Source organism: Alligator sinensis, unplaced genomic scaffold (assembly GCF_000455745.1).
Source record: "Alligator sinensis unplaced genomic scaffold, ASM45574v1 scaffold4_1, whole genome shotgun sequence".
Taxonomy (NCBI): Eukaryota; Metazoa; Chordata; order Crocodylia; family Alligatoridae; genus Alligator; species Alligator sinensis.
This window is the reverse complement of record NW_005841887.1, coordinates 3,724,459-3,739,173: the sequence shown is the minus strand read 5'-3', so window position 1 is coordinate 3,739,173 and position 14,715 is coordinate 3,724,459. Positions and strand designations below refer to the sequence as shown.

Below are 14,715 nucleotides of genomic sequence, written 5' to 3'. Positions count from 1 at the left end.
GACTTCCCGGCCCTGTAGCGGGCATGGGTGTCCCATGGGACTGATGAAAGACTGACGCAAAGTACCTATTTAATAGGTTGGCTTTTTCCTGGGCGTCAGTTGTCAGTTGCCCCATCTGGCTCAGCAGGGGTCCAATGTTGCCCCTGCTTTTCCTCCGGCTCCCCACATATCTGAAAAAGGACTTTTTATTGTCCTTGATGCTCAAAGCTAGCTGGAGTTCAGTTGCAGCCTTGGCTTTCCTGGTCTGCTCCCTACAGGACCGGACCAGTGCAGAATAATCCTCCTTGGAGGTGACTCCCATCCTCCACCCTTTGTAGGCCTTTCTTTTTAGCCTCAGGAGATCTGCTAGGTCCCTGGAGAGCCAGGGGGGCTGCTGTGCCCTCTTGCTGTATGTATGTATGTATGTATGTATATATAATACTGAACTCAGAGCAGTTGTGCACTTAATATCGCATAATCCTTATACAGGAGCCATCAGAAAGTCTAACCCTTATGCAATTCATTCCTACCGATCATGTTTTCTGCTGGAATTGGACCAAACATGCCAGTGAGATTTCACCTCCTGTGTCATGCCTCTATTTGACCATTTTGTTACTTTATTCCTCAATTATCAGTTAAAATTGCTCATCATGAGCAGCCCCTGCCAATGCTAATATGTGGGGCCTTATATCCAGGCATCTCAAGAACCCTAAAAATGTCACAACAGTCTCCTAATGGCTGCTTCCAGGCACAGATCTGTTCAATGACTTGCTATACCATCTCTAAAAGTTGAATATTTATTTTGGTGCAGTTCAGCAGTTCAATACAAATATCAAAGGCCAAGTTTCTCTATTTCGCAGCCTTACACGGTACATAGGCATTTATTCCACCAAGAGTAAAAGCCAGGAATAGAACACAAATCACTGAATGATCTGTCAATTATAATTAGTATGGAAAAAAGCATGTCCAGATTTCCCCCCCCTCAAATGGATACTTACAGCTAAGTTTCTAAATCAAATTAATTTAAGCATCTGCAAGCATGCTCAAGTAGCCCGATGTTCACACAGCAGGTTCTGCTAAAAAGTCAGATAACTTAGTTTTCTACTTAAGAATTCAAGAGCTAGAATTAAGAACTCCCCTGCCCCAAAATGGTTCAAAATGACTGCCCACAGAAAATTGCTTCTCATGACATCTCTTGTAAAGACACTGGCCATAATCCTGTAAAGACATTTCCATAATCTTGCCATGTCTAAAAGGAGCGTCTTCTACATTATAGGTTATATGTGTAATGTCTTTCATAACTAGCAGAGAAACTATAGCTAAAGAACAATTATCGTCACTGGTCTACAGTGGGGTGTAGATGGCCATCCTTTTAATTCACATTCTGATAAGTACGTGCAAGGGCAGTGAATTAGAGAACTGCATAATACATAAGTGGCCGAGGTATTTCACGTATTTAAAAACAGAAGCAAAAAAACCCAAACAAACCCAAAAGAAACCAACAATCAACCAAAGATTAAGAAGCCTGGCCAGTACCCCACCGCCTCCGCCCCCAAAATAGAAAAAAGGAACTTGACATATATTATGGATCACACTGTAAACTATTCCTCTCCCCACAAAAAAAACAAACAAACAAACCAAATTTTGAGCAGGAGTCAGTGGCTCAAGGAACCACTGGATCCAAGCTAGACCCATCAGGAAAGGGGCACAGTAGGCAAATGCAGAGGGAAGAATCCCTATAGTTCCCCCTCCATACATGCAGACATATGCTGGGAGAATCTCATGCAGAGGGATCCCTGCAGCATGCTTATCATGCTGCCATGCCCAGTCTGCAAACATGGAGGGGGAGATCCCCAGTGAGAGTTCGTTCCCCTCGAAGGCCTCTCTGCAGGAATCTCCTGCAGGGAGATTCCCTTGTGCCTTGACACAAGCGTGCCTGAAGCAGAGGGTTTCCCCCACTTTCAGACTCATGCCCCAAATCAGACAGCACCCATAGCCATTTTCCCTGTGGGATCAGGTGCTTGAAGCCCCAGGAGGGGCAGGGACAACGGCTCTGGCAATGTTGGTAGACATCAGTGAAGTGGATCAGTTGTGCAACAACACATTGTGGCACAGTTAATCATGCTCCAAAGACTAGGTCTTTATCCAGCTTTTGCAAACATTAAATCAGCATCTTTTTTAAAAAACTATTCAGGTGAGGAATGTCCTGCTCTTCAAAGAAACGGCATTTTTGGGCGCTTTCCACTGTCCTTTATCGGACCTTTCTTAACGAAATTTACACTGTATGGTTAAATTTTTCATTCTTGCTAAGTATACAGAACATACTGCCATCCAAGCCAGTAGCTACAAATCAGTAAGGGGGAGAAAAAAAAAATCATCTTACTTGTCTGGGTTTTTCACTCTGAAAGTTGCACTAAGAGCTTTTAACCTGGAGTCTGCCTAGAAAAAAGAGAGAGTTGTATTACATTCACACACGTTTAAAAAAAACCAAACAAACACACACTGTAAACTATTCCCTCCCCCCTTGCTTAAAATTATATTATATATTTCAAGTGGAAAATATAAGTTTCAGTGACAAACAATTTCTTATCTCTGACAATAGGAGAACTAAGGTTTCTTCATAGCATACTTCCTTAATCTGGAAAGTGAAGCAACTAGTATCAGGCTGCTTTTAGGAAAAAACCATCACTAGGTGACAAACAATTTTGCAAACTAGTAAGTAAACAAAATCCAGTATCATTAAACTAGTATAATCCTAAATCCCAGCAAAAATGTTTCTTCTTAAAATGTTACACAAACCATAAAATTAAGATCTACAATACTACATTCTTTTCAGATGATGCAATTAGGTATAAAACCATATGGACAAGCTATTTTATATATTTTTCAAACCAAATAAAACCAATGGTGGAAGTGACCTCTATATGCTCTGCATTACTTGAAACAGTTCCCCAGTGAAATCAAATTCAAATATATGGTGTTCTCTCATTTTAGGAGTTTCTTTAGAGGTGTATGTATATTATATACATTATATATAGCCAGCTTTCACTGCAGTGTTCTTTTTTAATAGCTAGGAATCTGCTATTCTGGATCATTACTAAAAAAGTTCAGTAACCTATTTAATGACAGCCAGTTGCTTTAATTATATCCACAAACACAAAAAAGTCACTTCACCAGTGCCTGCAACAGAAGCATGCAATCCTCAGACACCGGTTCTTGCATTTGTAGTTAAATTTTTTAAAACTGTAGAATTTACTATTTATAGAGTAACATCCTTTCATTTAGCATTAATATTACAGTAATACCTGTGGGTCCCAACAGTAGCATAACCATGAGTGGAGGGGACATCGGGCAAGCAGCCTCAGGCACTGCCTTTTTGTATGCGTGGGGGAAGAGGGGTGGAAAATAGCAGCTGACCACATCACCACCACTGGCATTAACACAGCAGTTGCTGACCCGTGTGTCGCAGCTGCCCTGCTATGCCTCTGGATACCAGGCACTGAGGCTCCATTGTGCAAGACACCGTACCTAACAAAGACAGTGCTTGGGCAAAAGTGCTTACTAAGCATTCACCCGATCTTCAAGAATGTTAAAATTAATTAAACATCTTGAGTGAATTCAAGTAAAAATAACCCTGCAATGTGGTCTTAGTTTACTTTTGCTTAGTGCACCTATAGCAGCCATAGCAGAAGCGCTCGCATTGAGGCCCTGTTAGATTCTAATGAATTTGCAAATTCTGCTAAATTTACATCAATCTCAGAGAGGACACACGAAGCAGCAGCAGCTTTTTGTGACAATTCACCACTGTACCATCTGGCACAAAGACTTTATAGCACTGAACCCCATGTTCTCCATTAGAAGCCTCTCAACTAAATTCTGCCATAAGACTGATACCTCTTCTTGCACAGTGTCTATATAACATCCATGTTTGAATTTCACTCTAAGATTCTTAAGGCTGAGACTGCTATAACTCTGTAGAGTACCATGCACAGTACCAGACTTCAATTAAGACTAACTTGGCTATTGCCTTGGAGTGAATAGCTACCAATGAGATCATATAAAAGCATTAAATCAAGAGGTGAAAAGAAGGGGGGGGGGGGGGTTACCTGCCAGGAGGCACCTCTACAAACAGTCCCAACATCCCAGAGTGACACTGACAACTCAGTCTCCCTCCAGTCACTTCATTTGTAACCAGTTTGAAAGAGACTAAAATCAATTTGTTTTGAAAGATAACAAACGGGAGGCGTCATGGCTCATATATGGTTCTTCTCTAAAAGTGCCTAGCCTGCAAGGAACAATGTGATCACAACCAGGGGAAGCCTACTGCACTATAAATATTAAACTAAAGCAGTGTGGCAATTCTAGTCAGAAGGGGCCAAAAAATAAACTCCACAGGTTTGACACTGGACTTGCATCTGCTCAGCTAGCTCACTGCCATGTCTGCAGTCTAAATTTTGTTCAAGCACAGCCGAAACTTTGGGGCTGGAAACCATCCCGCTCAGTATGTGGTAGAAAGAACATGGGGAGCACTTAATAGGCTCAGGGTCTGCTTTTTAGTCCTATAGGATGATCCACATCCTAGCCCCAAGAATGATGGTAGGCTGCTACAGAGAATCAAGTCAGTGTACTTAGTGTTGAAAACAAAAGCAAATGTTTTTGCCCAAGCAGAGAAACTAAATATAAAATACACTCTAATGGTTTAACAAAAGGAAACCACAAGGCTCCAGGCACTGATATTGTACAAGATTTTCATTTTATTTTTCTGGAAGAAACTATACCGAAACAAAACCAGCCATGTATAGTTAGACAGCTAGAAAGCAAAAATGGGGCTGATCACACCTTACATTTACAATCTAAGATAGCATCTAATCAGAATTCTTTATTTCCAGTATTGTGTTGCTCTTTGTGTTCTTTCTGCCTCCATCAGAGATTAGCCTATATTTTAATGCAGACGAGCCAGCTACTTGGAAGTGTGGCTAAGCTCGGTAGCCACACTTCCAAGTTTACAAGAAGATTGGCCCATTTCAATTGTATACGATTGAATTTGAGCTTTTCCTGGGAGCTAAATGAAAGAAGCTTTCCACCATACCTTTCCACTATTCAATACAATTAAGTGCCCCATTCCCACCCCGACCTTGCTGCCATTAAAATAAAACAATACACAACACAGGCTCCCACAGTGCAATGTCATTCAAAACTGAATTGGCAGAGTTTACTATCTGAATGCTTTGAAAGTTGTGAAGCACTTTCAGTTATTAACTCAGCAATTCAGAACTTGTTTCCACATTTTTAAACACTTAAAAGGACTAGTACAAAGACACCTTTTGAGAGAAACTTGAACTCAAACAGATGTTACAGCTATAGACCAGTCTAGAAGACAATCAGTTAAAAGTGTGGTCACTCTTGCAATTCAAACACCTACCAAGAAGAACCATTTCCAGGCTGTTGATATCTGCTTTTGTCAATATTGTACAGAAAACACTTGCATCTCTAAAACGTTTCATTTTTCTCTTTTAATAATCCACTCTTCCATTTGTTATGGCTCCACTTTTTTTTTTTCTGGAATACACAAGCTATCAGAGGCAAGAATTTCAGACTCCACCTCCTTGGGTGATTTTTTCTGGAATACACAAGCTATCAGAGGCATGAATTTCAGACTCCCCCTCCTTGGGTGTTGGAACCCAGCCTCTCTTCCATAAAGAATGTATATCTTCCTGTTCTGCATATTTTTTCCACTAAACATTTACACTATTCCTAATCGTTGCACGGAAAAATCTCACTCTCCATTACACGGTTGAGTTCTCTATATGCTTCAGTGAGTACAGATCTTATTACAAGTTTATTTGAAAGAGTCCATTATTTAAGACTCCAGCGTAGTAGGCTTGATCTTATCCCAAAGCAGTCTCTGTTAAGAACAAAATCCCCAGCGAGACTATTCTCATCTTCACAAGCTCTGGATCTTCATGCTCCAGAAGTGCCAATGCTCCACTTTCCGAGAAACTGTTGTGACAGACAAGGAGCTGCTATGTAAGAGTGGCAGAAAAACTGTACGTGACCTGGTCCGGGAGGTAAAGTTATTGCATATCTGTGGCAAAGTTATTCAAATTTCCTGTATTGGACTGCATTGGTCTAACTTAACGTGGGACTGCTGAAAGAACAAACAGAAAAGCAATGCAGCAGATCTAGATAAGGACACTCCAGGACCAACTGAAAGGCAATAGGCAAAACGTTAATTTTGAAAAGCTTGTTTCCTCACTGAAGCCTTATTTTGACAGTCAGTAGCCTGAGAACAAATGAACTCTCAAAAAGTTAGTTTGTAAGGAGAAAGGACTGTTCACAGGCCAGGGAGACAGGCTGATTGAGAAAGGCATTTTGCCTAAAATTAAAAAAAGGTCTTCCCAAACCTAGAGAATGGCAAGCCTCAGAAGAAGCTGGAAATGCATACCTGCCACCCAGAGGCATAACTAGATCTGCAGCCACAGCTCCTGAACCTGGTGAGCACTATTGCACCCCCAATGGTCCCATCTGTCTGCTGTGCTGCAGGTTCCCAAAGCACGGGGAAGGAAGGGAGACGCATGTGCAGCACCCCATCCCCCCCTGCTCAGGGCTACTTCACCCATCTACTCCGTCTGCTGCAGAATTGCAGGCTCACGGACAATCCGCAGGGGCAAATTTGGCAGTGAGGGTAAACAGGGATGGAGAGAAGAGAGCCAAGCTCAGAGCAAGGAGGGCTGGGGCACAGAGAGATGGCTCAAAGGAAACGTGTGGCAGCAGGTGGGAAGGACCATTATGGGGGTGAAGAATGTCATCAGGATTGAGAAACACTAAGCAGAGCAGCCAAGTGGAAGAGATGCTGACCTGCAGAGAATTACAGGAAGCACTGGCTACGAGCTATCACCAGGCTCATTCTGGCTCCCTGCTACTGGCACCGAGAAGAAACTGAGTGGCAGTGGAGGTTGCTCCACCTTTTACACAGTGGGGAAGCGGAGTTGCCAAGCTGCAGAGGGCACGTGCATAAATCGCTAATGAAGGGAACATGTTCTGAATTCCTGCATTGAGTGGGCTGGTTGGTGTGTACATGTGCAAACACTCAAAGAACTGCCACCTCCAATTCTTATGAAAGTGATATTCAAGGCACATTGCGCTGTCACTCTAATATTACTTTAGAGTCGTAGTCGTTGTCCCTCCGCCCTTGCTTCTGCATTTTTAACATTCAATGGTGTTGCAGGCTTTTTTATTTTATTATATTTTTTAAATTAAAAATAAAATAGTTGCAGTGAAGGAGGGGGACGTGGTAGTACGGCAGGAGGACGTTGCAGCAACTAGGTAATGGCGAGTTAACACACGTACATGCACATAGAGGTAGTTTTGGATTATGGGATTTGACTGTTAACAGGATGTGCCTTGCAATTCAAATTCAGTTGTTAAAACCTCAAGATTAACAGAAGCAGATCACACTTTGTTTCACGCTTCTTGACAGTACTTATCATTTTCCAGTAAACTCACAGTTGAAAGGCTTCTAAACAACCAAAAAAAACAAAAAACAAAAAAAAACAAACAAACAAAAAAAACCTACAGGATAAAAATCTGGGCATTTATACTCATACCTTTTAGTTCTCGGATGTGCCCGATTAATTGAGTCTGCTCTGCACGGGAGCAGACACACACCACGCTGAGCCACGTGCAGTTGTGTAAGTGGCAAAAGTGTGCATCGGCACAGAGAAAGTGGCAGCGGTGCGCTTTGTAACTAACATACCTCTGAGGTATGTTAGTTCAAAAGCGCACTGCCGCCATTTTCTCCGTGCCAACACGCATTTCACCACCTACATAAACTGCAAGTGTTGCAGCGCCAGGCACTTTTCAAAGTACCTAGTGATGTGGAGCTTGCACATGTAAAAATGCTGAGTTGTAGGCCTAGATTCATACACACCATGTCATTTTGTACCTGCAGGTACATTTGTCTTCCACGAAAAAGCTTGGGTCAACAACTTATTATATACCAATGCTTTTCCAATGTAGCAAGGTACAGTTTGGTCACCTGTTCCTACCAGTTTTCCATTAGCTTTCCCTTCCCCCTCTACTAACTACAGTCAGTATCTAGGCAGCATTTCACTGGAGCGTGTTCCTTCCAAATCTTTCAGGATAGATACCCCAAGTGCCTCCTTTGAGAAGTCAGAAGATCATGCTTTCCCTTCAAGGGTGTACTACAGCAACTCTCTCAAGACAATTTAAGATTCAAACTGTACTTAAAAAACAAAACAACTTAACAGAAATTTTAGAAAACAAAATTATAATTCCAGAGAGCTAGTCTGAGACTCAAAAAACATTAGGTAAGATAAAACTAATCCAGAATGAGCCTAGGCAAATCAAGTCTTGCATTTCCCTGAGGCACTGCCTCAGCTCCCATCTGACCGTTTTAGCTACTTACTCTGGCAGAAAGACATTCAGCTTTTGGGCATCCGTTTCTATTCTGTTTGTACATTCTACCTTTATATCTCATAATCCTAGTGTCAGAGCTAGTCCTTATGGCCATCCTTTGAGAGGCTGACTGCTCAAGTTGGCAAAAACCAATTTCGTTTCCTTTTAAAATTTTACCAGGCCCATAATTCTATAGGTCACACTTAGTATTAAACACTGTACCCACTGTCTATCAAGAGCTCGTGATTTTTTGTCTTTTATATTAAAGTTATTAAGTCTGTGTGGACTCTGAAGTAGGCTTCTTTATTGTGATCAGGCTACTTCACAGGTCTTGGTCCTTTGCCTGATAAATGCATAGGAAAGTTACCTTCAACTGAAATCCAGTTTCATTCACCATTTCCTTCCAGCCACCTTCCTAGAAATAAGAAAAAGTTTCACTTAAATAAATTTACTGTAGAACCTGGTGTGACAACTCCAAGATCCCATAACAGAACCATTTCAAGGCTGAAAGGAATCTGGAGGAACCCAGCAAAGGACATGGAAAAGACCAAGTAGCCAACCCTGGTCCAGTCTTGCTCACCCGGCCAGGTTACTGGAAGGAAGTCTTACTGGAATCTGTGTAACATCACTCTGAGTACTGGTTTCACTTTACCCATGAGCCCACTTTGCAACCTTTCTGCTTCACCATGGGCCAGCAGTAGCCTGCATTATCCCGCGTACTGCAGAGATCACAGCCTTATCTGAAGAGCTGTTTTCATTCTCCAATAGAGACAGTGACAGTCTTGTATTTATCCTTCCCAGACACTGCCAACTCCAGGAGCAAGACAGAGGCCAAACTTAGACCTCCCCTCCTATTGGGAGGGGAGTGAAGGGATAACCATCAAGCTAACAAGACCAAATGAGTGGACAACTTCTCCAAACAGCTTAAGTGAAAAGTAAAGTAAAGTGGATTTGAGTAGTTCAGACATGTAAACACCAAAATGGATTGGAGAATTATTTTGCAAGCTACAAAATGGATAAGAGATCCAAGTCACAGAAAGCTTAAAATTGAAAATGAAATATCATATGAAATAATCACTACCTTCAGCCCCATGTAAATACAGGAAACACCTCCCCCCAAACAACTATAAAACCACTGCCTCTAATGCAACAAAAAAGCCCCAGACAAGAATGAAATTTTAGTCACAACCCCCAGAAAAAGGCCTGTATGCAATAAACAGGGCTTACGCGGTGGTCTGAGTATCAGCAAGTTGTTAACTGTACAGGATGTAGAGAACAAGATTTACCTGACAATAACACTTGGGATGAGGCATGAAGTAGTCAAAACCAATGCCACATAAAAACTAAACAGACTTCACTGCATCCAAAAACTAATTTGGAACCCAGTGCAGCCTGTGTAGCAAAGAATACGGTATGCTAAACATTTAATTTTTTTCCAGGAAAGAGACTTCCTGACTGTGTTATATTAATCTCAGGAACAATCCTGCAGGGATAGGGAAATCTCATTTTTAGGAGGTTTAAACTAAACTGGAAAAAAAAAAAAAAACGAGACATATTGTAAAACCAACCTTGCCCTACTGAAAAGTAGGCCAGATCGTTTAAACCACTGTCATGTGTGTGGCAATGTTTTTTTCCAGAAGCAAAGCAGATACCAATTTATGAGTTAATTAGTCACTAAAACATCATAAAAAAGCATCAAATGGAAAAAAAAGGAGTTTGAATACCTGCGTTAAAAATGAATAAAATATTTTGTCCTGGCAAAGAATGGGATGCGAAGCCACACGCAATAGAAAGTTTTCCAATCCAATTCTTCGTCTTTCCACAAAGTCTGGATCCATATTATCGGCTGATAACTTATGCCAAACAAATTCAGCCTGTGTGAGCAGAGCACAGTTAAGAACAGCTAGTCTGTAATAAATGCAAAGCAAAGCATAGTTTCAACTTTCTTACCCTTTTTTCTGGTAAAGGTGGGACCACAATATGGGGAAAGGTAACCAACAAGTAATTCCTCAGCAACTCAAATTCACTGTACCGTCTCCAGAGGGAGTCTACTGGGGAACACTGTCCCTCAGTCTGGGACTCAACTGCCCTGAAAAATAAAACAAATCAGAACTGAATGTTGCTGAGATTTTTGTAAGAATATCAGTAGAACTGTTACAGTTACTGCAGAAATTTAACATTCATCTACATCCTTCAATGAAATAAGATACAAAAGTTATTTGACAAAGAAAACTAAAAAATTTTCCCAAATGATCCCTAATACAAGCATCATCCACAATTTCTACATGTACCAGTAACTGAAATACTGGAGAAAATAATTTATTTTCTAGTTTATTTGGGACAACTGGCATCTCCTCGCCAGCAGCTAGGATCCAATCCAGCCAACAATTATGCACGAGAGCGGTTCCATACAGATCAGCGTGGCTAGTTGCAACAGGAAAGAACAGCACCAATTCTCCAAGAACATTAGCCTCATCTCCCATTGACTTCAGTTTAGTTGAAGGCTCTTAAAACTCTGCTGGGCTGAACCCACTTGCTTGGAAATTAACTGGCCACTGGGTCAGAATTACAACTAAGGTAGAATCCCCCGTTTGATTTTCACACAGCACTTGGAGAAAGACAACACTTTAAAAAAAACAAAGCAGAAAACAAAAACCCCACACATACCAATTAAGTACAATTTTAAAATCAGATAAGTGATTAGGGAGATCTTAGGAGTAAGTGTAGTATTCAAAAGAACTTTTAATTCAAGGCTTCAGGATAGTGTCCCTTTATTTTCAGAGATTTAAGAGTTCACAGTGCAAACAGACAGACTAGCTGAAGGCAAGATAAGCGAGTACAACATAAGTTAGCAGACCTTTTGTTTAATCTTGATATATAATATTTTTGGAGGCCATCTTTTTGCTGATTTTAAATTAGATTACGAACCCATCTCCAGTTTCCTCTCAGGTTTGACATTAATCAGTCAATTTATTCAAGACATCATGGCAGATGCTCAACATCAGAAAGGATTTACATTAGTGGGAACCCCTCCCCCCCCCAAACCCAAGTTTCAGTAGGAAGTGATGTAAATAAGGGAACTCCCTTAAAGTCAGCATAGTGATAAGACATTGTGCCATCAAGCGTGCCACTGAGGGAGTGCGATCCTTACTATAAAAAAATCCTACGTTTTTCACAAAAACGTAAGGATCTGTATGCTGGTGCCCCTTGCCAAACTCAATACAATTATAATCGTACATACCGTTTTCAATTAAAACAGTACTCCTCATGTGTTACACTGAACTGCCCTATAGTGTTGCATACTGTTACACTGCTATTTTACTTAGTCTCAGGAGGTAGCTGTCCTTTAGTGCTGGGTTAAGGGACTATGGTACTGCCATGGACTGTGAAAGCAATCTGGGATCCTTTGGGGGTAAAAAGCATATAAATTAATAATGAAAGAAATGTGTGCTGAGGAGGATTTTACTAAGTACACATAACACAGGATATTCTGTTGCAATAAAACCACACATTTTAGGATCTAATAAGGTATTATTGACAGCTTGCTAAGCTTGTGAACAGCATGTATTGGGACAGGCACATGCTGAGAACAACACTGGAAGAAAGAGGCATTCAACCTGCCAAACTACAGTAGACTGAAAAAATGTCACAGCTTTTTGTTAAGTGGCCACATTTACATTTTTCTAACCGGCAGAAACTACATTCCGAGACCTGCCAGTGTACACCTATACCCAATTCAATTACATTTTGCCATGGATTACCAATGTAAATACTTCACAGTACTCAAAAATAAAGTACAGCACACATTTTCTTCCAACAAGTTTCAAGTTGTGCAATGTCAATTTGAAACCTACTGCTATTCCTTATTTCTATCTGTGGAGAAAGTTTTAAGGAGATCTAACAAAGGCAGACACCCATATTCTAATTCCAGGCTTTTTAAAAAGTAGGAGGCTAAATTCCTAATGAGCTTTTTATTGGCAAGCTTTTGGGGACATAAGAAAAGAAGTCTACAGGAGCTGTGTTTGAACCCTGAAACATGCTGGTTGAAAACGAACCCATCCTTGCTCTGTATGCTGTTTCATCTTTACCCCATATTTATGAGGGACACTGCATTAAAACAAATGGACTTAACAAATAAAGAGCCATCTCAATTTTCTGCTTTAAAAACAATTCTATCCCCTTCAGCATGGATCATGTTTTTAATCATAATGCTTAAAGCATCCTTTTGATCAAGTAGCTTTGCCCCAGATAATTGAAATCACACACAGGAAAAAAAAAAATCCATTCATAAACATTCCAACACACACAACTGCTGCTGATTAAAAACAAAACCTGGATGAACCCAACTGAAAAAAAAAAAAAAAAATACAAGCATATTGCTAACAGACACCAAATTCAAAACAACACACAAAACACACAGGCCTAAATTACTCTGCAGCCGTGTCCAACATTACCACAGCATCACAATCCATCTAGATTCAAAGAAGCTGCAGCTGCATCCACAATGTACTAGAAGACCATATACTTCCAGGCCACACCTAAATTGCAAGAGCCCTAAAGGCAGTGCAGAACTCAGAGCAAGCATGTCTCTCCATATGCAAGCTGCAAAATCATTTTTATGGTATGAGTTTTGTTTCAAGAATACTTTAATTAAAACTATATCTGAGCTACTGCCAGAGATGAAAAGTGGCAGTACATAAACCCAGTAAGCAGGACAATTAGTATGACTGTAGCCCAGGAAATGGATTTCCAAAAAAGTGAATTGTGGGTACAGAGCTGAGCTCTTTATGGGGGAGAAATTCCCAACAGGATTCAGTAATGCTGTCTTGCTGAAACAGAGTAGTTCAGGACTAAGTCATCAGGCATTTTAAAAGTGTTTAATGCAACTTAGTACTGGAAGTCTTTAACAAAATTCACAATTTTTAAAACTTGAAGAAAAAAACCCAAAAAAAACAAAACAAAAAAAAACTGGTTTCACAGATCATTGGCCTCCAAGGATACCGTCACAGAGACCATTACGTGACACGGTCAAAACTGATTTAGTCTATGGACTGTGGCTGCAATTTGAATCCAGCCTGGGGTGCAAACGGAGAAGGAAAGCTCAGGCTAAAGCAAAACCGTAAAAAAGACTTGCCTGGAAGCAAGAGGACATTTCAATGTTGCAGAAAAATGAAGTGAGGATGGCTGCAATCCAATCCAGGGAGATTACAGGCTCTTAGAAGAAATGCCGGGTCTTCATCCGATCAAACACAACACCTACATTGGGGGCAAGGGGCAGGTAGGGAACAGGGAGAGGAAGAGGGATAGCAATATATTGCGAATCTATAGCAAACATTGGTGGACCCCTGTTAGCCCCTTTAAGAAAAGACTCGTATTAAGAAATTACTTCACACACTCTAAAGCAGAACCTCTATATGTTCAACCTCTTGGGAGCCAAGTGTACTTAGCCTCAGAAGAAACACGCCATATTGAAAAAAAGGCTTCCTGATTAGACAGCCATCTTGCATTTAGCTTTTCTATGGCTCCAGAGGTCAAATTTCTGCTTGAAGAATGCCAGCTTCATCGTAACTTAGATTCTTTCTCTTTGAGTGTATTGCTAGAAAGCTCATACTCACTCTTATTTCCAAATGTCTACTTACAAAACAGGGCTCAGGAGCATCACTTGCTTCCTTTGCACATGTGGCTATTTAGAAGACAGAATAAATTTTGGATTTTAAAACTTCACTGCAGAACAACAAGAAAGTTTTTTTGCCTCCCCACCTACCACCTTCAGGGAAGGAATTCTACCTGATCAACACAAAGAGCTACTCAACACAGCTCACAAAGACACTCTCATGGACCCAGAGGGACAGACTTCCATCTTTAGCTCCCTCTGTGCAAAAATGAAGTTTATTTTCAACTTATGGGGACTTTTTACCATCTACACTTTTTCCAAAGCCCGACGAAGGGACTGATTCCTGAAAGCTTGCAGAAAAGGACACTTTTCTTGCCATTTTCCAGTTGCTCTGATAAAAGGTATCATTTTGGAACCAAGAGTTCTAATTTTTTGTATGTCTGAATAGCCTTGAAAACACCTGACTGGAAAATGAAAACTTTTCATTCCATCCAGGAAGAGCACACACCAACTGCTGCAGCTTCCTGAGCCTGACGAAGGGTTTTTGAATCCGAAAGCTTGCTTAATAACTATTCTCCAACCATTTGGGTTGGTCTAATAAAAGATATCAAAAATCACCCAAGGAACCTTGTCTGCCTATATCCTTAGACCAACACGGCTACAACCTAAACCCCTATTTAATAGGTTGGCTTTTTCCTGGGCGT

General features: G+C 40.8%; 1 protein-coding gene across 3 annotated transcripts in view; it reads right to left on the bottom strand.

The window, feature by feature from the left end:
• SNX4 (sorting nexin 4) overlaps positions 1–14,715 on the bottom strand; it is a 52,004-nt gene that overhangs the window by 23,853 nt on the left and 13,436 nt on the right. For 2 of the 3 annotated variants that reach the window (XM_006017909.3, XM_006017910.2), the window contains exons 3-6: positions 10,348–10,486; positions 10,122–10,271; positions 8,765–8,812; positions 2,363–2,418 (exon numbers count right to left, since the gene is read on the bottom strand). In XM_006017909.3, coding sequence (XP_006017971.1) covers positions 2,363–2,418; positions 8,765–8,812; positions 10,122–10,271; positions 10,348–10,486 — 393 coding nt within the window. The remainder of the gene's footprint in view (positions 1–2,362; positions 2,419–8,764; positions 8,813–10,121; positions 10,272–10,347; positions 10,487–14,715) is intronic. The other variant, XM_006017911.3, reaches the window with a different exon arrangement.